Raw genomic sequence first — 22,494 nt, forward strand, 5'->3', positions numbered from 1 at the left:
GGGTGAATTGGACCGAAGGGTCTGTTCTCATGCTGTATATCTCTATGTCTCTATAACTGCAGATGCTGTAAATCAGAAACAAAAGCAGAAATTGCTGGAAAAGTTCTGTAAGTCTGGTAGCATCTGTGATGTGAGATCAGAATTAAGGAAGGATCATCAGACCTGAAGTATTAACTCTGATTTCTCTTCACAGATGTTGCCAGACCTATTGAGCTTCTCCAGATAAATGGAGTGCTCCAGCAAAGCTCAACATGAGCTGGAGGAACAACAGTTAATTTTTCACTTAGGTATCTTACAATTTTCAGAACTCAATATTGAATTTAACAATTTCTGAACGTGCACACTCTGCACTCTATTCATTGCCTTTCCCTCATTGCTGTGGGTCCCATTCCGAAAGGGGGTGGGTGGGGGGGGGGGGGGGGGTGGGGGGGTGGGGGGGATGGTTCCAGCAGAACTAACCCATTTCCAACCACCCACATTCTCATTGGCACCCATTCAGTGTTTCCCTCCCTCCCAGTTTATCACCAGCAACCCCTTTGTTTGCCTCTCCTCATTTTCTCCTGTGGGCACCGTCTCCATGTATTCTACTCACCCCCTTCCCTACCCATCACCATCATCAATATGAATACCAACCTCATCCAGCTGCTATCAATTCTGAAGAAGAGTCACTGGACTCCAAATGTTAACTTTTTTCTCTCTCTCTCCACCAATACTGCTCGAACTGGAAAGGTTTTCCAGCTATTTCTGTTTTGGGATTCAGATCTCCAGTGTGAGCAGTACTTTGTTTTATTTATATATTAGGAAATTGCATGGATTAAAGGCCAAATTCTCACCCTCAGATCAAGTATCATTTCAGCAAATATTTAATCCCGAAAAGCACGGGATTTCATTGTAATTTATGAATACTCTGCCTCAGGGATCGACGTGAGTCAATGCCTTTAGCCAACGTGGGGCACCAGTAATAACGCCAAACACAGTTACCTTTACAGTGAATACAAAGGAGAGGGTAAGCAGCTGGTCTCACTTAAAGTCGCTTATACACTGGGACACCTGAGACACAGTTTGGCAGAAACAGCAGCCTTTCATTTATTAATAGAACCAAAGACTGGAGTTAAGGAGTGTTAGTGTGGACCTGTAACTGTTTGAGGCACAGGCAGTGCTTAAGAAGAATATGTGGACTGTATATGTGAGATCGTTTCCGTACAACGCAGGCAGCATCCCCTGTGTGTGCGTGCAGGCTGCAACTCTGTTATGCAACCTTTATCCCCCTCATTCATGTTCAGCTAGAAGGCCGGAGTAAAAGCCCGAAACAGACCGTGACCCTGAAAGCCTCAGTGAAATCCTGTTATTACTTTATTATTTTCCTTCCCACCCATTCCTCTTGTCTCCTCTGCTTCCCTGCCGTTCACAGCACATTATCCCAGTCCATATTTTGCAAAGATAGACAGGGCGGCAAAGCTGGGGGGTTCTCAGTATTTCTCAGATTAATAAATTTCATATTACACTTAAAATTGCAATGAAATCTGCTACGGGAGCAGGACAGAAGACGCCAAGTTTTGTTTAAGCAGCCAGAATAAGGTTAAAACATCGTGCAGGGAAACAGGAACTGGGAATTTTACAAATAATCTGATGCATCGATTAAATTATATGCAGTCAGCTAACCGAGAGTCTGTAACGTGGGTTACAATTAGGAACAAATTTCTGACATTGAATGTTCGTCTGAATATTTGAATCATATTTGTAAAGCGGTTCAAATCGTTGTTTTATGTTGGTTTAACATTTTGCAAGGTTTTGTACGGATTTACGATGTCATTCTGTCCTTAACCTCTGCAATAATTTCGAAGATTTCATTGGGATAGATGTTAAATGCCGCTTTAATGGGATTAATCAACGCCATGAGAGTGCGCGTTCATGTGCGAATTTGTACAATTATAAATGGTGTTTCCCTGCTTGTGTATGTTTGATAGCTCTGTGTGTTGGAGCGGGGAGGAGGATAGGGAAAGGAAGTTTTGTAGTTTTATTAACCTTCTTAAACCAAAAAATTGCCTCGTCCGCTGGTTAAACAGTTAATAAAATCCAAACGCATTTCAGTAAATCTGGGTTTAGTTTGAAAATGCCTACGATTATTCGGGCGTTAATCTCTGCTCCCTTGTCTCTTGCCCCAGTGTGATATTAAAGGGGGCCATCGTGCAACCGGAGTTACGTGGCAAGCCATTTTGTCAGAGACATTTCACATCTTAAACATCCCAAAGCTCCAAAAACGTTTTGTTTTCAAACGTTATAGAGACCTTGAGAAGGACGGGATATTGACTCAGGGGCAAACCTCAGTGCGGAGGCCTCGCTGCAGAGCGGTTCAGCTCAGAGTTCTTCTGAACAGGAACGGAAGGTTTACGAATCTCCAACCCGGCTGCCCTCAGGTGATGTCGATTCCCAACATCACGGGCTGCGGTTCGATTAGAAAGCCCCAGCCCGCAAAGCTAATCGTTATAAAGTTTCCACGGTCTGATATGGAGAACAAGCTGACGCTGCACAGTCTTTTACAGGACAATCGGACCCAAGATGCCTTTAAGCAAGCGGCCGACTCGCAACCTCAGTCAGCAATGCTGGGTCATCTCTCTCCCACACAGGGAGGGTGCCATCCGGCCAGAACCAACAATGGAACCCACTCTTTACAGGAATATTCCACACCTGGAGTTGAATCGGTTCTCCCTTTGGTGGTGCTCGTTTCAAAACTCAAAAGTCGAGTTTTAAGCTCAGGTGGATTCAGCCCCAGAACATCCCGAACTCAACAAATGGAGTGAGATCCATTGGGATCGAATTGTACAGGTCAGAATGACGCCCCACTGCGCTCACACACTAACCACATGTCGGCAATAACCTTATACTGTGTGGGCCAGGGAGTTACAGCACGGAGAGAGTGGGCAGCCAGAGTGACTAGTGAAGGCCCAACTAAAATCAAGCAGGATTTTATGTATATATACATATTATGTATTATATATATATAACATACATACGATGGAGCTCGAGAATATCGAAGCTAATCTAACCTGCCCCCTTTTCATTCCATGAATGCCAGTTCCAACTCCACTGAAACCAACCTCCGGACAACTGCCCCTTTTGTTCGAGTTCGATTCTTTGCAGAAAGCACCAGCCACACTGAAATCAGCCGCGTTTTCAAAATCCTTGCAGCCAGTTCGCTCAAAAGATTACGGAACCAATTCATTTGCTAATCGCCCCGAGACTGCTGTCTTGACACAGTTCCGATTTACTGAAACCAACTTGAGGCGTTGAACCGGGAAATGTTCGCTCTGTTCCGTTACCCTGATGCACTTTGTATGACACGATCTGCCTGTACTGCACCCAAACAACACCTTTTCACTGTTACCTAGGTCCATGTGACACTAATAAATCAAATCAAATGGTACTGCCGGGCAATCTGAGCTTGCACTACTCCCCACCCACATCCTTTACTTCTAGAAACAGTATACAATATTCGATATTTCGGCATCTTAAGTAATGGATAAAAAGTCTTTTTACACGGTAGGGGTGGATGGGGAGAGAACGGAAGTGGGGTGTCGAGATAAGGGGTCAGCCGTCAGCAAGTTGAACCGCAAGGAGAATCGATGGGCAGAACGGTCTCTGTAAGCGGGAAGAGACTGACTTTGAGAGGCGTGTTTATTACAGAAAAAGGGTCTGCAAAGACTCGGGATAACGAATCAAGTTATTCCCTAATCCAGTCGTCTAATTATAATTGTGATATCGCATTTAACTGAAAGAAATTGCCAGTTTTATAATAGACATTTATCATTATATGCATCAACTTACTCTGGGTGTAACGCACATGCTAACAGCGGCGACACCTTAGAAATAAACGGCACTTCTGAAATTCTTGCCCGCGCTGTTTTAGTTTATCTTATTGGAACAGAAATCTAACAGTCCAGCGGTTGTTGTAATCAATTTCTCCCTGTTCCTCATAAATCAGATGGAAATAAAAAGCTGCGTATTTTAAAAATTGCAACAATGAAACTGGATGTAACTGGAACCCCACACCTGGTCTTGAACAAAAACGCATCCAGGTTTACGGCCAAGAAATAAATATATAGTACCCCCTGCCGCCACAGTGTCCAATAATCCCAGGATTCAATTTCTGAATGAGACCGAAACCCATTGGTTTATCCACAGACACGAGCTTCAATACATTTTGCAACGTGTACTGACATTAGCAAAACATCACATTTGAAAGCTACAGACATTTCAGAACGAGCCCACACAAGACGTGTCCGTGAAATGCTTCCTTCTTTCTAATTCGTTGAATACAATCATTTTGTAAACTATTGGCAACAAAAGACTTGCTCGATTACACTCTGACTGCAACTGATGAGATCCAGGATAAGTTACCACCACTTTCAGTAGGATCTTGATACTCATAACACCGACACAAGCAGCACTGACTCACTGACACTTCTAGTTAGGCTGATGGTGAGAGCTGGAACCACACTTACTTTCCCTGAGGTAATTTAGGTGTGAGAGCAGGACTTCAGCATTGTAGAGGGAGGTCAGGCGGAGAAAGTCTTCCTTGTTCATTTTACAGAGCTCCTTGCCGTCCGTGTTGTGAAAGAGGGCCGTGTCGATCTCCAAAAGCCCGTATTCCTTGATGGCCCACTCCAGCCACTGTCTGACGTGTTCCTGGCTCCAAAGAGTCGGATCTGCGAAACACCAGCCATTTAAAGAACTCATCCAGAATCCTGCACAAACCGCACCGACTGCACAACACTAAACTCTCCAATCCACACGTTGTTCTCGTTAAAGGGACAGTGCCGATTCTGTACGCAGTTAATACTGAAGCTTAGCTCCCACCAGCCGCTTGACTCAATCCAGATGTATGCGAGCCAGTCGGCTAATTTCTGGTAATGGAAATTGAGTGCATAATTGGATCAAAATCAGTGAGCTATAGAGATGTGGTCGAGTCTTATCACTGATATTTCACCTTGGTGTAATTAAAGCAAAACTGAGACGGGGGCACGCGGGGGGAGGGGAGCAAGGTGGGGAGGGGGGCAGGGAGCTTCTGAGAGACCTCCATTGATGGGAAGGCCTCCATCTGGCCTGAGAGACTACCTTTGCTACCTTCCCTGTAGTTACCTGCCGGCACGATCACTCTCCGCTCGTTGGTGGTCATGTTAGGCGGCGGTGGCCCGTTCTTCTCGTCCATGTAATTACCGTAACTCATGGGGTTGGTGTCGGTGCCACTGACCAGCTTATTGCACTTGGCCACGCTGCAGTCTACAGGTGAGTCCCTGTCAGGGATGAAGAAGGAAACAGATGTCAGAGCCAGGAAGGTACAAAGCGACACAGGTGCCGCAGTTCGCTCTCCGTATTCGTTCACATCCTCAGGTCGCTGTACAACCAAGCGCCCTGAACGAACTTCCTCTGAAAACGTGGGCAGTTGTTCCCAGGGTTTGTGACTCACTTTAATTACATCTGTGTGTGCACACAGCGGTCAACAGTAGATTATCCCATTGTTTAAATGAATATAATACATCGATAAGAGGAAAACGGGCAAGATTTCCTGCATGCGTTAGATGTGAATGAAATTTCCTAAGGATCGATTTCGTTTAATTTTCATGCTCCCCCCCCCCCCCACCACTCCAATCACCCAAATGAAAAACTGGTTGTATTCGGCTAAAAAAAATCAACTTCACAGGCCCATGCACGTAACCCAATGCTCAACAGAGACTGATGACAAAGAGAAGGGAGGCAAAGTGAGGAATAAAGAGCAAAAAGAGACAAGATGTGGCAGAGATTTTAACATGTCTGAGTGCAGCCCTACAGAGGCGGGACACAGTAATGTAGGGACTGTTTATATTACTGGGCTAGGAATCTAGAGAACGTGTGTTCAAATTGCCCATTGCAATTTGAGGATTTGAATTTCATTTTCTAAAAGATCTGGAATCAATAAAAGCTGACGAAAGTTTTGGACCAGTTTACAGATCGAGACGCGCATGGAAACCCAACGGGCTCACTGCCATCCGGTTCTCCTCACCCGGTTTGGTCTCCGTGTGTCTCTCGATCTGGAAAGTGGCTGAAAAATCCACTCAGTTGTGTGAAAGGCCCACCCTAAGCTTTTCAAGAGAGCGAGAGATGGACTAATCCCCGCAATAAATGACGCATTTTACACAGAAGTTAAGATGCGGTGACATCTTAGCCTTGCTGTTTTGTTTTCTCGCAAGGCCCTCTATGTTTACTGACGGAGAAGCGACCCGTCTCTTTGGGAGCCCAATGAGCAGATCATAATCCAATCCCACAGCCCTCCCAACAGAATCACGCCACACAGCTGGGGACTGTACGGATCCGGTTGTAAGTCTAGTAGAGTTTGTTCTCCTCAATAAATATGTAATCACATGCAAACATATTATGTGCAAGCTTGTTAGAAATACAATGGGAGAATTCATACGCAATTTTCTGTTACAAATTGAAGTAAATTTCATGTGAGTGTATGCTTAGTTGACACAAACACTCTTGGGTGGTGTGTACTTAAGAAATGATATTGGGCGAATGAGGCAGTGGGACATTACCACATGTTGAGTGGAGATGAATTCAGGAGATGGACAGTTTGATGGCCCCGCTCTGCCTGTGGGATCTGCTTTTGTTGGAAAAGGCTGTCTGATCCGATGTTACCTGGACCCGTTAATATGGTCGTATTCCCTCTTGATATGAACCCTGACGGGCTGGTTGATCCATTCTTGTTGAGGCAAGGGATTGATTTTGTGCGTTTGTCCATAGTCGGCTGCAGCTGAAGCCGTCATATCCGCTTTGGGGAGATGTGCAGCCACGTACGAGGTGTCAAACAGGGACTGATCGTCACTCACAACCGACAGGGCTTCCTGAAAACAGCAGAAAGATCAGAGGGCATACGGTCAGAAAGTTGCAGGTACAGACAGTAATCCCAACTCGAGATAGTGAACCCTCCAACATGAGGCAGAGATTCAGGGGGCAATCCAACCATGATAGAGCGCCCCCTCTCCGTTATGTGATTGTGACAACAGATTAATTATTGAAAATGGCCTCAACCTCAACAATGAGAATGCAATCACTTCAGAAAATGTTCATCAATATCCTGCACATCAGTTTTAAATCCATCTCCACACAATGGACTATCTGATACGTTATAAATGTGTACATCCCGATGAGCCGACGTGAATGTGCGTTTTTATGGGTGTCGCAGAATCATCATTAAGAACTCAGGCCGTGAACAAAACACCCATAACCGTTTGGAACCCAGGGTTTGCTGAAAAGGATAGCTTATGGCGAAGCTTGCGCCCATCAGGGCAATTCGTAAGAAATACCAATTGGTATGTTTGAGAATTGCCTTGCCCAATAACAGACGTAAAACGTACGAACAAATGCCTTTTTTCAGCAAATTTTAACGGAACATTTATTAACTGAGCACTTCCAATAACCATATTATCTCAATGAAAACTGAAAGGACAGGAATGTCAAATATATTCGGACATACTGTCCCCCAGGAGCTGGAAACCCTAGTCTGGTACCTCCCGATCCATCTCTGGAAGTGACCGGGATGTCTACAGGTTACAGAGAAAATGCTATAGCATTGGCGAGTGTCAATCTTGCATTCAAAGGGTGTAGCAAAACTAAGGCAAAGTCTGAAGCAGATCGGGAAGGTTACTAGAGGTTCGCGAGCGGTTTGACATAGGAGTGAGCAGTTCCTATCCGCCGCGGCCCGGACTAATCTAGGACATTGGCAAGTATTTTCCCCATACTGTCTGTGTTGCTGCAGGCTTGTCTGCTCAGTGACTCTGCACTTGCCAATGCTCAGAAACCCAAGCCAAAACCAAACTTCTGTGAGCTCGGCTAAAGGGGTAGAGCCAGAGCGGGGAGGGAGTGGAGAGAGGCGCCTAACCCTGCTCCAGCTCAGAATTAGCACGGCAGAGAGAGAGAGAGAGAGAGAGAGAAACACGAAATAAACACCGACAAAGTGAACATAAATCAGAGGGAGTGCGGGAGGAGAGCAGATAGTTTTCCATCTTTATTGTGTTAAGGAAAAAGGAAATCTGTCAGGAAACAGGGGTGTAAAGAACGGAAATGTATGCTGGGTCGATAAGGGAGGGGGTTTGCTGAGGAACCTACAGTTCAGTTATGAATCAATCAAGCCTTCACTTGAAACTGTTTGTTGCAAGACCCTGAGGAGCGCTCACCCTTCTCTCTCTCTCCGCTTGAGCGTTCGCCACTCTGTAACACTGGATTTGAAAGGGGGGTCCTCCTGCCTAGTCCTATTTATTGGCTCTCCCTCTGCCCCGGGGACAGCAAGTCTCTTTTCGGACCGAGCAGCAATGAGCTGCGGGCGGCGCGCACACGCAGCGCGGCCGCTCTCCCTCAGGGGGACACATCGCTGGTCACACTGGACACTCCAAGGCACAGTCTCCGCGCGTCTGAGGGTAGGGGTTGGCATTGGTCTTCAGAGCCGCTGGGCGCTGTGCCACCCGGCGTTGCGCAGTTGGTCGTGGTCGGTGGCAGGTCCCCCCCCCCCCCCCCCTCTGTAATGAGAGCAGCCCCTCACTCTCCTGGTCTAACCCAGGGTGAATGATAGCCAGCTCTCCGCCCCGGGCGCAAATCGAGAAGCAAATGTTCACAGCTCCTGCAGGACTGAGCACAGTGACCCCTCCACAATCCTCTGCCTCTGCCATATCCCAGGCCAAGAAAAAGACATTTCCAAAGGAGATAGACAATCTGACGGAATGGCGCTGCTGTTGGTGGGCTGGAAACTTGGGGTGGGGGCAGTTGGAGAGGGGAGGCGGGGAGGCGGGGGTGGTGGTGGGGGGATGAGGTGAAGAAAAAAAAAAGTGGCGTCACCCCGAAGGAAAAGCGAGAAACAAAACATCCCGAGGACAGGAGGCTCTTCAAGCCAGCCCAGAGCCCCAACCCCCTTCCCTTTACCTTAATAGTGCCGTCCATTTCCCCCGATTTCTTCCCTTTTCCACAAATCGGAACAATATCGCAAACATGACACGGTCAGGAGGTAATTACAACCACAATTCTTACTCGGACAGGCGAGGTAACCGGATGAAAGATTGGCAATTCTGGGAAGTGAAGTCAGCCGCCCGGGAGGAAGCTGCTGAACCAATGGTGGGGGCTCATTACACATTTTTTTTTGAAAGCAGGATATTTTGGCCGTCAAGATAAGGGAGAGAAAAAAAAACACAGAAACAATAGTCGTTTCTCTTTTCCGTGGTTCCAATGCGTTTTCCTGTTCGCCCCTCACCCTCAGACACACACACACACACATTCACAGTTACTTCAGAGTAAAATAAAACCACTAACGCTTATGTTTACAACTGGCTACAGAGTCAGTTAGCAATCGTACGCTACCCTTGGATGAGTACCATCGGCAGATTATCTCCATCCCCTTACGCCCTATTTAAGGAAGACTTTGACATGTATTTATTTACGAAGGTCAGACGAAACAATCCTGGCCCCCCACAGCATCATCTCGAGCAGCCAACAGCCTTTCCCCAAACCCCTTGAAAAGTTACCGGTAACCAGTCACCAAGCTAAGCAATTCTCCCAGCGGATTACTGTTACATCTGCACTTAAAATACACGCTTAGGAACGTCTTATTGTACTCAGCATAATTCAGAATGAATGGTTTACCTGCTCAGGTGAATTTTTAAAAACTTTATTTAAATGTATTTATTTGGAATCTGCCCTTCAAGTCCAGACGTCTCGCTCTTGCTTTGTATTAAAACGCGTTACAAGTCTTCAGTTGCCTTATCCGATTGTTCGGTCTTGATTAACTTGGCGAATTTAGCTCGCAGTCCTCTCTCTCTCTCTCCCCCACCCCCTCCATTCCCCCCGCCTCTGAAATGATTCTCATCAATCCAGGCAGCATTTCACTGGAACTGCAGATCCCAACCTGAGCGGATCGCAGTGAGGCACTGACCAATCGGGAGAGGGCTATTTTCAGCGCTAATTGCAGGTCTCGCTCCTGGATGTATGCAGTTTCACTTTCCCTCTGTCTCTAGCGGAAAACTCTCCGTCTCCTAAAACCCCGGTTCACAGTAATCAGTTACTTTAAACGTGTCTCCAACCTGGACGTCTAAGTGTGGGATTTATTCAGTGCGAGTCAATGAGAGAGGGGAAGAGGCTGGCGGTTTGCAATAAGAGTAATAGAATATTTTAAAGAGAGAGAGAGAAAAAAAAATACACTTCACATTGGTGTGCTGGCCATGCCAAGGCTTGCTTCTGCAGAGTTGCTGCAGCTCACTAATGAATGCGCCTTTCTTTGCAGGTAACGGAGATTCTCATCCCTGATCAGCGGCGGAATGTTCTTCAGAAAGTCAGCTGTTGAGTCCCTGTCCTCCTGCTCTCTCCCCCCTCGCCCGTGAGGCCGTACACTGGGCCCCATTCGCACCCCCCCCCCCCCCCCCCTCCCCCGGCATAGCCCTCTCCCTACCCGGCTTCAGCTATAGCCCACTGTCGCTGTATCCCTCAATCCCGAGAATGACGAGTCCTGGGCCATGCAGTCACCGGGGCTGGGGAGTGGGGGGGGGGGGGGGGCAACAGAAGGCCGAGTGAACAGACCCCAACGTTTGTTTACAATGGAGAACAGATTCTCAGGTTGTCCCTGGTATTTCACTTTTTTCAAGGATTTAAAAGCAAAACGAAAATTGCCTGGGGAGAACGTGTTCAAACCACCAACAAGATCCCCCCCCCCCCCCCCCATAATTTATGAGGCAGCTCTGGCGGTGAGCTTTAATATCTCATTTCACTTTTCTTTGCGGCGGGAGGGGCGAAGATGACGACAATTTCAGACATTCAAATAAAACGAACCTATTGACTTAGCCTTGGAATGGTAGGGGCAAATTCCCACAATTACAATGGTCCTACGAAATGTTGGGGGAGTGGGTGGGAGGGCGGGGAGGTGTATCTGCAACTCTGAACACACAAGCAAACTGTCTGAGCCGTTGCTCCAGGCCATAATTAATTTGAGATTTATTTTTATTGGAGAATTTCTAGTCTCCGCTGACCTTAGCAAAACAAGTCTGCAACCAGGACCTGGATGCGCTTGAATGAAACATAATATAACTGCAAAGTCTTTCTTGTTGGCCTGATTTGGGGTTTGTCTGAGTGTTTAAACATTGATATTGTACATGGCTATCTTTCTAAAGTAATAGATGTTGGGGATTGCAATTAGATCGATGTCTCGTTCTGAGCATCGTCATAAAAGGGCCGATCATTACCCCATGTCAGCCCCGTGGAAAAAGAAGGGGACGGCGTTTTCTCGCGGAGTCTTGCTCACTTGGTGAGCTTTGGTTGAACTCTGGAAGTGAGAGAGCAAGGAACAGAGTGAGAATTGTTCCACGTTCACAGACCTCTCCGCCTTGGTTGGAGACTGTCTGAAAACCAGCCTTTGTGAAGTAACACAAACGTTATGACTGGGTGAAAAAATATGCTATTTCAAGGGCGTTAGGTACAAGCCCGAGGTCTACATACTGCACTATTTAATAACGCCACAGAATATCAGAGACATCAATGTTTTCGAAAGGTCTTCTTTAATAGGACCGAGGTGCGTCTTAAGCTTCGGTGTCAAAGCTTCTCCTTTTGATCGTGAGCAGTTAACACTACCTGAAATGAATAGACCCAGGCCCTTGCACAACTGCAACTGCGTGTTTTTCACCTTAAAAATAATACACAAACTTCTTCAATTACCGCAGATATTTACCTTGTATGAAATTGATATATATATATATTTAAAAACTGCAAGGTGTCTGCATTAGATGCAGGTGATCGAATTACATTAACGAATTGGACGCTACAAATATTCTTATTCTCAGTCGAGATGATTTATTTCACTGCTGTTTTAACCTCTGGTGGATTTTTTTCCCGTCTGGTCGACTCAAGGGGGGCGGTGTGCAGGAGGGGGAAAGTTCCTCGTTTCTAAAAGGTCTGACTCTGAAGAAATGGATTGCCCAAAAAGAAGGGAGTAAAGGATGAAGGGAAGAATAGTTCAGTTTGGAATTGGCCAGATACGATCTATAGACAAACGCTTGGGACGTCGGCCATGTGACTGTAGAAACCACAGAGCGGGCCTTACTCTATGGCTGAAACCCCCTTTCTCCTAATCTTTGCAGCAACTACAGCACTTCCGAAGCGGATTTAAAGTCAGTCCATATCCACGTTAAACACATTCCTGAGTTGAATACTCAATTCAAAACTCATTTATGTAGACTGTCTACTTAATTTGATTTCACACATGCTGTGACTGGGCCTGAAGTGGGGCTGCCAGGCAATATCAATCTGTGCAAAATAAAGTTATAAGAAATTCGTTTTCCTTTCAAATTCCTATCCGCCATTGAACTTGAAGTTTGGAATATTACATTTCTGTTAGTCAGAATGTTCAATTCTATCTTTCTTTAAATCAATTCCAGCATTTTCGAAGTTACACCATACCTGGGGATGAGGGTAGCTTTCCCAGCAAGTGATATCACAACGGCAAGGATCACATAAGCAAAGATATTGTGAGTGATAAGGACTGAAAGTCGCCCCCGTATTTAACTAAATAACAGGCAGGGTCTTGCTTTTCAGATTCAGTCAGTTTCTGAAATTGCAAACCACTCTGAAATTGTACAGGGTTATTGCTGTTAAACAGGTGGAAATTCAGACACAGCTGAAGGAACAATTTCAACAATATTTTCCAGGGTGCTCCCTTTTTTTCTTCGATTCTTCCTTCCAACAAAACAATGTTAAATGGTTTGAAGTTCAGGCCGTTTCAGGAACGCTGCTGTCTCATTCTTACCTTTACGTAAGACGAGGTGTCCGGAACAGTCTGAAACATCTTCCTTCAAGCTGCCCTCTCTCCCGCTCCGGTTGGATCCACGTCCTAAAAGGAGTCTCACATTTGAGAAGGAATACAGCAGGCGGGTTTTGCTAGTGCCCCTTTCACCCAGGCCACCACACCTTGACCCCTCTACATTTCCTGTCGACTGCCGGGCCATGTTGAACCGCACACAGCGGACATAAAATGCATTCCAAATCACTCAGATAGGACATCACTTTACCCCCAATCCGTCACAGACACACCTACAAGTGATGATTCTCAGGAAATGTTTAAATACTGCTTCTTCAAATGCGTATTACATTAGTGAGTCTGTCTATCTATCTATCCTCCAGATACTGTCTCTGTCCCCCAGGCTCCCTCCCTTCCCGGTATATCTGTTGCAGGGTTAATTTTGTTCACCACTCTTTCTCTCTAATTTCCTCCACGCCCATCTGTTCTCTCCTTAACTTCTCATTTGCCCCCCCCCCCCCCCCTTTTTCCTTCTGATTTTTTTCCCCTCTTCACCTTTGTATTCTGCCAGCATTCATTTGGATGTGTCCGCTAACCGGAGAGAGTCAGTCTCTTCTCATTCTCGAACACGTTTTAAGTTTGCTTCAACTGTTCATGGCTCCGTGCTGGGTTTTTTTTAAAAAAAACCCAATTCTTCACCAGCAGTTTTTTTTCACGATTTAGGCTCTTTAGAAAGAACACTAGAATAGACATACTCACCCTTTACGCCGGTTAAAAGCACTCTGGGTTTCTTTCACTCAGGCGCAGGAGTATTTCAGCGAAACAGACTAGTTAACGGGCCATTGCTAGCCTAATACTGGCTGTGTACAAGTCTTGACAAGAAAGTCCATACTGTGGTACAGTGGGGGCTGTGTGCCTCCAAAACTCCAGACAGACCGAGTTCAGCAAAGCCTCGGGGAATTATTATTAACAGAGCATTTTTTTAAAAAGAAAAGCCATGGTTTAGTTGATCAATTTCTGAGATGAATTCTAATTAACTACTGTGAAATGGAAATCCTCCTGTGTCAAACTGAATTCGAAACCCGTCCCCATGAATTACTGCCCCCACCCCGTTTTACATTTTCACCATAAACCCGGAGAAGTAGGAAACTCCTAATTTTACTGTTTTTTTAAAAGGAGTTAAACCAAGAAGCGACGCTGAGTGGAGCTCCAGCTCCGCAGCTTCAACACAAATCTCCAACTTTTAATTTAAAATGAATGGGGGGGGGGGGGGGGGGAGCAAATGAGAAGTTAAGGGCTTAACTTTAACAGAGCCAGCCCTAACTTTAGTAACAAAACTAAAAACAGAAAATACCAACTTTTTTTAAACTAAGTTATTCAAGGTACATGTATCCTTTTTCAAAAAAAGACAACCTAAACTTTTAATTCCGTCAGTCTCCCCTCCCCCACTGCGACCCAGGCTGCAGCATATTGAAACAGTTTTCTCTGAACAGTAACATCTAACGAGTCGGGGTGAAAGGGGCCAGACAGGTCGCTCTGTCTGCGTTCAGCTCTACCGTTCAATTATATACTAACGGAACTGATGAAGGTATTTACATTTCTGGGCAACGCAAAGTTAACTAGTTCGTGACATTGTAAGGAAGTATTATTGAGGGAGAAAGAATATACGTCTGACTCTTCCAAAATCACAGCATGTTAACAGTGAATCATTCGAATCCTTTAGATTTTTGGTGGTGTAGTTTACAGCCACGGCACAACGACGCGCACACAGAGACAAAGATACACACACAGGCACACAGACACAAACAACCACACAACACATACACACATTCAAACACATACAGTCACACACAAACACAACCACATAAGCACAGCCAGACACAGTCAAAGATAGAGACACACAAAAACACAAACACATAAACAAAGACGTACAGACGCACAAACACAACCACAAAACACATACAGTCACAGACACGACCATGCAAACACTCATAGACACACAAACACATATGCAACTATACAAATGCAGCTACACATAAACACATACAGACACAAACACAGTACACAAGCTTGTACAGTCTCACACAAATACAGCCTCTCAAAGACACATACAGACTCAAAAACACAGCCACGCAAATACAGCCAAATACAAACAAATGTGCAGGCACACGCAAACGCATACAGCCACAAACTCAGCCACTCAAACAATACAGGCGCACAAACACCGATGTACAGATGCAGACAAACACAAACACAAATACACACTAACGCATACGGACACACGCAAACTCAAGGGTATATACAGACTCGCGCACACACACACTAACGTACACAGATATACGGACGCAAACGAAGATAAACGCAAGAACACGCACATTCACGCAACTGAATGGAAAGTTGATTGAGAATGAGTGAAGGCCGTGGCATGGAGCAGCGCCGAGTTCTGGGGCTGGTGAAAACAAGCAATGAGAACCAAACCAACAAATTGTAAGATGTGACAATCTGACAACAATTGGAATAAATAAAATGCAAAGAATTGGAGACATAAAACTCGCAAACACTTTAACTTGAGTGAAGGGAAGCGAGTCCTTCAGTAATGGGATTCCTACTTCATCGCTTTCATAGCCCCAGTGCACAGGATCCATTATTCACCAAACTGTAAACTCGATGGGAGCTCAGTAAATAGTTGATTTAAGAATGGTTGCATTTGAGAGAAAGCATCTGGTGCACGACTTCTCAGTCACAATTTACCGCACACTCGAGTCTTATGTAAACAAAAGAAAATGCACGTGTTAACAAGAAATATGGCCTGGAACTTGCGGAAGAGGAATTTCAGAAATGGCATCGCTATTTTGAAGGGCGGTGTGGATCATAGAATCACAGAATCTTAAAGCACAGAAAATGGCCATTCGGCATATCTGTGTGTGTGCTAGCGCTTTGAAATCTGTCCAAATTAATCCCGTACCCAACTGCTCCCCATAACTCTGCATATCTTTAAATGCAAGGCCCCATTGCCCTTTTTGAAAGTACCTACGATTTTTAATCTCCTGTCAGGGCATTCCAGATGATCACAACACTTGTGTGAAATAATTTCCTTTCATTTCCTATCTGGTTACTTTTCTAATCATTTACAATACCTAAGCACTTTTCATTCGCATACCAGTTGGAAAGTTAACCGTTTCTTCCTGCTTGCATTACCAAAACGACAACGCTTTCCCTTAAACACCCCCCCCCCCGCCCCCCCCAGTTGGAAAGAGAACGATTTAAACTTTTTCCAACTACTGGATATAATTGAAACCCTTTATCCCGGGTTACATCCTGAAAACCGTATCCTGTACCTTTCCGAGATAGTGACATCCTTCCGGATTTGTGGTACCCAGCTGAACACATATTGCAACCGCAGTCTAAAATATAGAATATTAGAGCGCAGTGCAGCCATTCGGCCCTCGATTTTGCGCCGACCTGTGGAACCAAGCTGAAGCCTATGTATCCTACACTTTTCCATTTTCATCCATATGTTAAATCAATGACCACTTAATGCCCTTAAAGTTGGCGAGTCTACTAGTGTTGCAGGCTGTGCATTCCACAGCCCTACTACTCTGAGTAACGAAACTACCTCTGACATCTGTCCTATATCTATCACCCCTCAATTTAAAGCTATGCCCCCTCGTGCTAGCCATCACCATTCGAGGAAAAAGGCTCTCACTGTCCACCTTATCTAACCCTCTGATTATCTTATGTGTCTAACCAATGACTGGTAAGTATTAAGCACGGTTTCCTTGTTTTATTATTTGGCGCCCTATTTCTTAAGCCAAACGGCCTATAATCGTTTGTAACTATATTATCAACTCACTTTGTCAACTCCAATGGTTTATGATTTTGCATCACCAGATTTCCATCCAAATAAAATCATTTTGATGATACAGCCTCTTCATATCATTATCCCCACATGCATTAGTTCACATTTACTCGTGTTAAGTTGAAGTCGAGTTAGGCATGGGGGTCTCTTGGACTCTGCTGCATGCTCCCTTATTTGTGAAGACCATGGCGGATCTGATTACAGCATTCCCGCCTGCAATGATTCTTTGATTCTTTGATTCTTCGTCAAGAATCAAACTATTTCTGCCTGAGAAAAACATTCAATGAGCTACACCTTTCACCAACTTACACCCTCCTGAAATATGCTGTTGTGCTGATCAATACAGATATTTTCTTAATCAACCTGTTATAAGACGCCTCTGGGACAAGTGGGACTTAAACCGGGGCCTTCTAGCAAGTAGGTAGGGACACTACCACTGCATTACAAGTGTCCTTTCCTGCTCAATCCATTGCCAACATCTGAATCATTTGCTGGTGTAGGACTTGGGCTCCTTACATCCAGCTTTTTTCCCTGGAGCGCCAGGGGCTGAGGGGTGACCTTATAGAGGTTTACATCCCAGGGTACTGAAGGAGGTGGCTCGAGAAATCGTGGATGCGTTGGTGATTATTTTCCAGAGTTCGATAGATTCAGGATCAGTTCCTGCTGATTGGAGGGTGGCTAATGTTGTACCACTTTTTAAGAAAGGTGGGAGAGAGAAAGCAGGAAATTATAGACCAGTTAGTCTGATCTCAGTGGTGGGAAAGATGCTGGAGTCTATTATAAAGGATGAAATTACGACACATCTGCATAGTAGTAACAGGATAAGTCAGAGTCAGCATGGATTTATGAAGGGGAAATCATGCTTGACTAATCTTCTGGAATTTTTTGAGGATGTAACTCTGAAGATGGACGAGGGAGATCCATTAGATGTAGTGTATCTGGACTTTCAGAAAGCTTTTGATAAAGTCCCACATAGGAGGTTAGTGAGCAAAATTAGGGCACATGGTATTGGGGGCAAAGTACTAACTTGGATTGAAAGTTGGTTGGCTGATAGGAAACAAAGAGTAGTGATAAACGGCTCCATTTCGGAATGGCAGTCAGTGACCAGTGGGGTACCGCAGGGATCAGTACTGGGACCGCAGCTTTTTACAATATATGTTAATGATATAGAAGATGGTATTAGTAATAACATTTGCAAATTTGCTGATGATACTAAGCTGGGTGGCAGGGTGAAATGTGATGAGGATGTTAGGAGATTACAGGGTGACCTGGACAAGTTAGGTGAGTGGTCAGATGCATGGCAGATGCAGTTTAATGTGGATAAATGTATGGCTATCCACTTTGGTGGCAAGAACAGGAAGGCAGATTACTACCTAAATGGAATCAATTTAGGTAAAGGGGCAGTACAGAGAGATCTGGGTGTTATTGTACACCAGTCAATGAAGGTAAGCATGCAGGTACAGCAGGCAGTGAAGACAGCTAATAGCATGCTGGCCTTCATAACAAGAGGAATTGAGTATAGAAGCAAAGAGGTTCTTCTGCAGCTGTACAGGGCCCTGGTGAGACCACACCTGGAGTACTGTGTGCAGTTCTGGTCTCCAAATTTGAGGAAAGACATTCTGGCTATTGAGGGAGTGCAGTGTAGGTTCACAAGATCAATTCCTGGAATGGCGGGATTACCTTACACTGAAAGACTGGAGTGACTGGGCTTGTATACCCTTGAGTTTAGAAGACTGAGAAGGGATCTGATTGAGACATATAAGATTATGAAAGGATTGGACACTCTGGAGGCAGGAAACATGTTTCCGCTGATGGGTGAATGCTGAACCAGAGGACACAGCTTAAAATTACGGGGTAGACCACTTAGGACAGAGCTGAGGAGAGACATCTTCACCCAGAGAGTGGTGGCTGTGTGGAATGCTCTGCCCCAGAGGGCAGTGGAGGCCCAGTCTCTGGATTGATTTAAAAAAGCGTTGGATAGAGCTCTCAAGGATTGTGGAATCAAGTGTTATGGAGATAAGGCAGGAACAGGATACTGATTAAGGATGATCAGCCATGATCATATTGAATGGTGGTGCAGGCTCGAAGGGCAGAATGGCCTACTCCTGCACCTATTGTCTATTGTTTATAAAATCATGAGGGGCATGGATAAAGTGAATAGCCAAGGTCTTCTCCCAGGGTAGGGTAGTCGAAAACTAGAGGGCATAGGTTTAATGTGAGGGGGGAATGATTTAAAAGGAACCCTCGGGGCAACTTCTCACGCAGATGGTGATGCGTGCATGGAATGAGCTGCCAGAGGAGGTGGTGGAGGCTGGTACAACATTTAAAAGGCTTTGGGATGGGTATATGAATAGGAAGGGATTAAAGGAATATGGGGCAAGTGCTGGCAAATGGAACTAGACTAACTTACGTTATCTAATCGGCATGGATGAGTTGGACCGAAGGGTCTGTTTCAGTGCTCTTGCATCTTTATGACGCCATGACATTGTGTTTAATAACACGAATAATACTTTTAACACGGATCAAAACTCCATACTTTTCCCAGTCAGTAAATCTATTTGCCCCCGCCCCCCCAACTCTTCACCTAACTCTTAAGATAATTTTCAGTCTATATGTAGGTACATGTGTAAAGTTGAGTATTGCATTCCCCAGATCAAGGTGATTGAAAGAGCAGATCGAGCAGGTTGTCGGAGTGAAGACTCTCTCAGAGCCTGCTCCTCCACTGAATCAAAATACACCTAATTTACAAAGTAGAAATCAAACACAGAGAGGTTACTGAAAATATAAAGCAGCAACAGTGCATTGTCGAAATACCACTCATCAAGACCGGAAGAAGTGAGGACTGTAGATGCTGGAGATCGGAATCTAGAGTATGGTGCTGGAAAATTCATCCAGGCAGCCTGTTTGTAAAATATAGGAGAACGATTCAGGAGAAAATACTTCGTGAAACAGAATTGAGGCCAAATCCACTGTTAGGAACCATTCCCTAAATCATTTGCAACGAATCTTCAAGTAACCGGGATTAGTGGAGCTGATGCAAAAACTAAATATACAGGACACATCATTGTAACTAAACGAAATTTGTTCGCATTTGTTTTGGAAAATTTCAATTGAGGTATGTTCGTTTCAAATTTAAATTGTGCTAAAATGATCTTTAAGAGGAGGCCGATTGGGTTAAGCCCACTGCTGCAGCCCATTCGGCCGCCTCTCTTTAACCTGTACTAGCTCTTCGCTCTCATTTCGCAGTGAAGACGCACAGGTTGGAATCAAGACTATTTCTGCTGAAAGGTCAGCGGCCTGAGAAATTAATTCTACTTTATTTTCTCGCTACCGATGCTGCCTGCGAGCATTCCCATCATTCTCCGATTATATTGGAGAATTTCTAACGTTTTCGGTCAAATCGTGTTTTTTTGTGTGTATGTGTGTATTAAAGAACGGCAGAGGGAGGCCGCTGACTGGATTTAATCAAAACCTCCAGACATTCGTCTGAATACTGTGTCAAAGAAAGTAACCGATTTATACAAAACCGCGCGAAGAGCAAAGTACGTCTGGCTTGCATCTCCATTAATTTCCGGAATACACTTTATTTTTAAAATGCCGGATCCGAACCCAATGAAAGGCAGTTTTGGTTTGGAGCCGAGGCTAGAGTTCCGGGTTTACAGACTGATGCTCAGAATCCCAGCAGTGCCAACACCAACAACCTGATTAAAATGCCATAAAAATAACCTTTTTCCTAGCTGCCATCAGTACAGAGGAAGGGTCACTGGAACCAAAAGGTTGACTCTGATTTCTCTCCACAGATGTTGCCAGACCTGCTGAGTTTTCCCAGCAATTTCTGTTTTTGTTTCTGATTTACAGCATCGGCAGTTCTTTAGGTTTTTAATAAGATCGGTAGCCATGATGTGATGGTGCTGGTGTTGGTCTGGGGTGGACAAAGTTATAAATCAAAGTTATAGACCAAGAGATTTATTTGGAAGCACTAGCTTTCTGAGCGCTGCTCCTTCATCAGGTTACCTATTAATTTGGAAGTACCTAATACCTAGTGCTTCCAAATAAACCTGTTGGGCTATAACCTGGTGTTGTGTGATTTTTTTAACTTTATTAATATCAAATGAGGGCCTGCAGCTCTCAGATAAATGCGCGGCCGAAGCAGTGACTGCCAATAACTGGAACTTCGCCAATAAAGCCAGTGTCAGTGTTAGCATCAGAGTCATCAACAACTCCGCGCTAGAAAGAAGTCTTTTCAAATTACTCAGTGATGTCCAAAACACCAGATGTAATCTTAACTTCGCAATACTGCTTCGAACAGAGACAGAGTACAATAAATCTGACAGTCCCAAGACAGCAGGGTAAAAAAAAAATACCTCAAATAAATCAAAGAAATGCAGATGCTGGAGATCTGAAACTAACACACGCGGATCGTTCTCGCCGCTGAAACGGAAAGCTCCCATTTCAAGTGCCACCTCACATTGATCACGAAAGAAGCATTGATGCTGCTCAGTGTTGGGTATCAATGAGCCTCCAAAATCACTCCGACAACTTCACACTGTGAAAATGTGTAAGAGAACACAGTGAAAGCAATTGCTGTCAAAATATGCTTTGGAGAGATGGCTTCTCCAATTTTTTTCATAATTCTCAACTCATATTAATGTACATTTGCCTATGTCACCCGTTCTTTTGAAATAAAAAAATCACTTTTCAGATGTGAATATTGCCGGTAATCATTGCATTTGTTAAATGACTCAGAGAAGGTGATGGTGAGCCATCTTCTTGAACCACTGTAGTCTATGTGGTGGAAACACAACCATAGTATTATTAAGAAGGAATGTGTGCACTTACACACAATGTTTATATGCTTGCTATATACTACACATATCACATGTATATAGCAGATGTACAGCTCTTTATTATCCCCTGATGGACATCAAATAAAAGTAAACATTTTTATTCATTGGAACTTAGTTTTCCCACTCCAGGACATCACCGCAGGAATTCTTCAGAGTAGTGTCCCACGAGGAATTATTTTCAACTTCAGTATCTGAGGAACTGTGAATGGTACTGAACACTGCAATCTTCAGTATGTTGGAGGAATGGCTTATGATGAAGTGGTTCATGCTCATATATAGCAAGACTTGGACAATTTTCACATTGGATTGATAAATTATAAGCAATATTCGCACCATACAAGTGTTAGCGGTAACTATCAGTAACAACAGTCGTACTAAAGGTGGTAACAGTTACAGTGGTAGTAACAGGAGAGAATGTAAGCATTTTCCCTCAATATCCAACAGTGTTACCATCATTGAATCTCCACCATCAGCATCCTGGGGATTACCATTGACTGGAACCAGAACTGGACCATCCATAAAAATACTGCAACCACAAGATCAGATTAGAGGCTGGGAATTCTGTAGCTAGTAATTCATTTGTTAACTGCCCAAAGCCTGTCCACCATCAATGAACACACACTGTGGAGATTGATGAGATACTGATTGGGTGCAGCTTCAACAATACTCCAGAAGATTGACATTATTGAAGACAAACCAGTCTGCTTTTTGGCACCCTATACACTCTTTAAAGCACTAACTGCTTCCACCACTGAGACACAGTGACAGTAGTCTTACCACCTACATATTGCACTAAATCAATTAGACAAATTTTCTTTGACACCACCTTCCAAACATGCAATGTCTAATATCTAGAAGGAAAAGGGCAGCAGACACATGGAAACACCAATTGCATATCAGTTCCTGTCCGAGCCACATTTTATCCTGACTTAGAATGACATTGCTGTTCTTTCAGCGTTGATGGGTCCAAAACACAGAACCTCCTT

General features: G+C 44.6%; 1 protein-coding gene across 7 annotated transcripts in view; it reads right to left on the minus strand.

Annotated features, from left to right (window-relative positions):
* fli1 (Fli-1 proto-oncogene, ETS transcription factor) overlaps nucleotides 1–13,890 on the minus strand; it is a 79,644-nt gene extending 65,754 nt beyond the window's left edge. Inside the window, exons 1-5 of one of the 7 annotated variants that reach the window (XM_043676917.2) lie at nucleotides 13,562–13,882; nucleotides 12,812–12,895; nucleotides 6,676–6,881; nucleotides 5,140–5,294; nucleotides 4,503–4,706 (exon numbers count right to left, since the gene is read on the minus strand). In XM_043676917.2, coding sequence (XP_043532852.1) covers nucleotides 4,503–4,706; nucleotides 5,140–5,294; nucleotides 6,676–6,881; nucleotides 12,812–12,850 — 604 coding nt within the window. In that variant the 5' untranslated portion in view covers nucleotides 12,851–12,895; nucleotides 13,562–13,882. Of the gene's footprint in view, nucleotides 1–4,502; nucleotides 4,707–5,139; nucleotides 5,295–6,572; nucleotides 6,882–8,952; nucleotides 9,104–9,666; nucleotides 9,825–12,811; nucleotides 12,896–13,561 lie in introns of those variants that run through there. The other 6 variants (XM_087976499.1, XM_043676921.2, XM_043676922.2 and 3 more) reach the window with 6 other exon arrangements.
* Nucleotides 13,891–22,494: the final 8,604 nt, after the last annotated feature.

Source organism: Chiloscyllium plagiosum, unplaced genomic scaffold (assembly GCF_037043375.1).
Source record: "Chiloscyllium plagiosum isolate Xiang-an unplaced genomic scaffold, Cpla_swu_hap1 HiC_scaffold_29, whole genome shotgun sequence".
NCBI classification, from domain to species: domain Eukaryota; kingdom Metazoa; phylum Chordata; class Chondrichthyes; order Orectolobiformes; family Hemiscylliidae; genus Chiloscyllium; species Chiloscyllium plagiosum.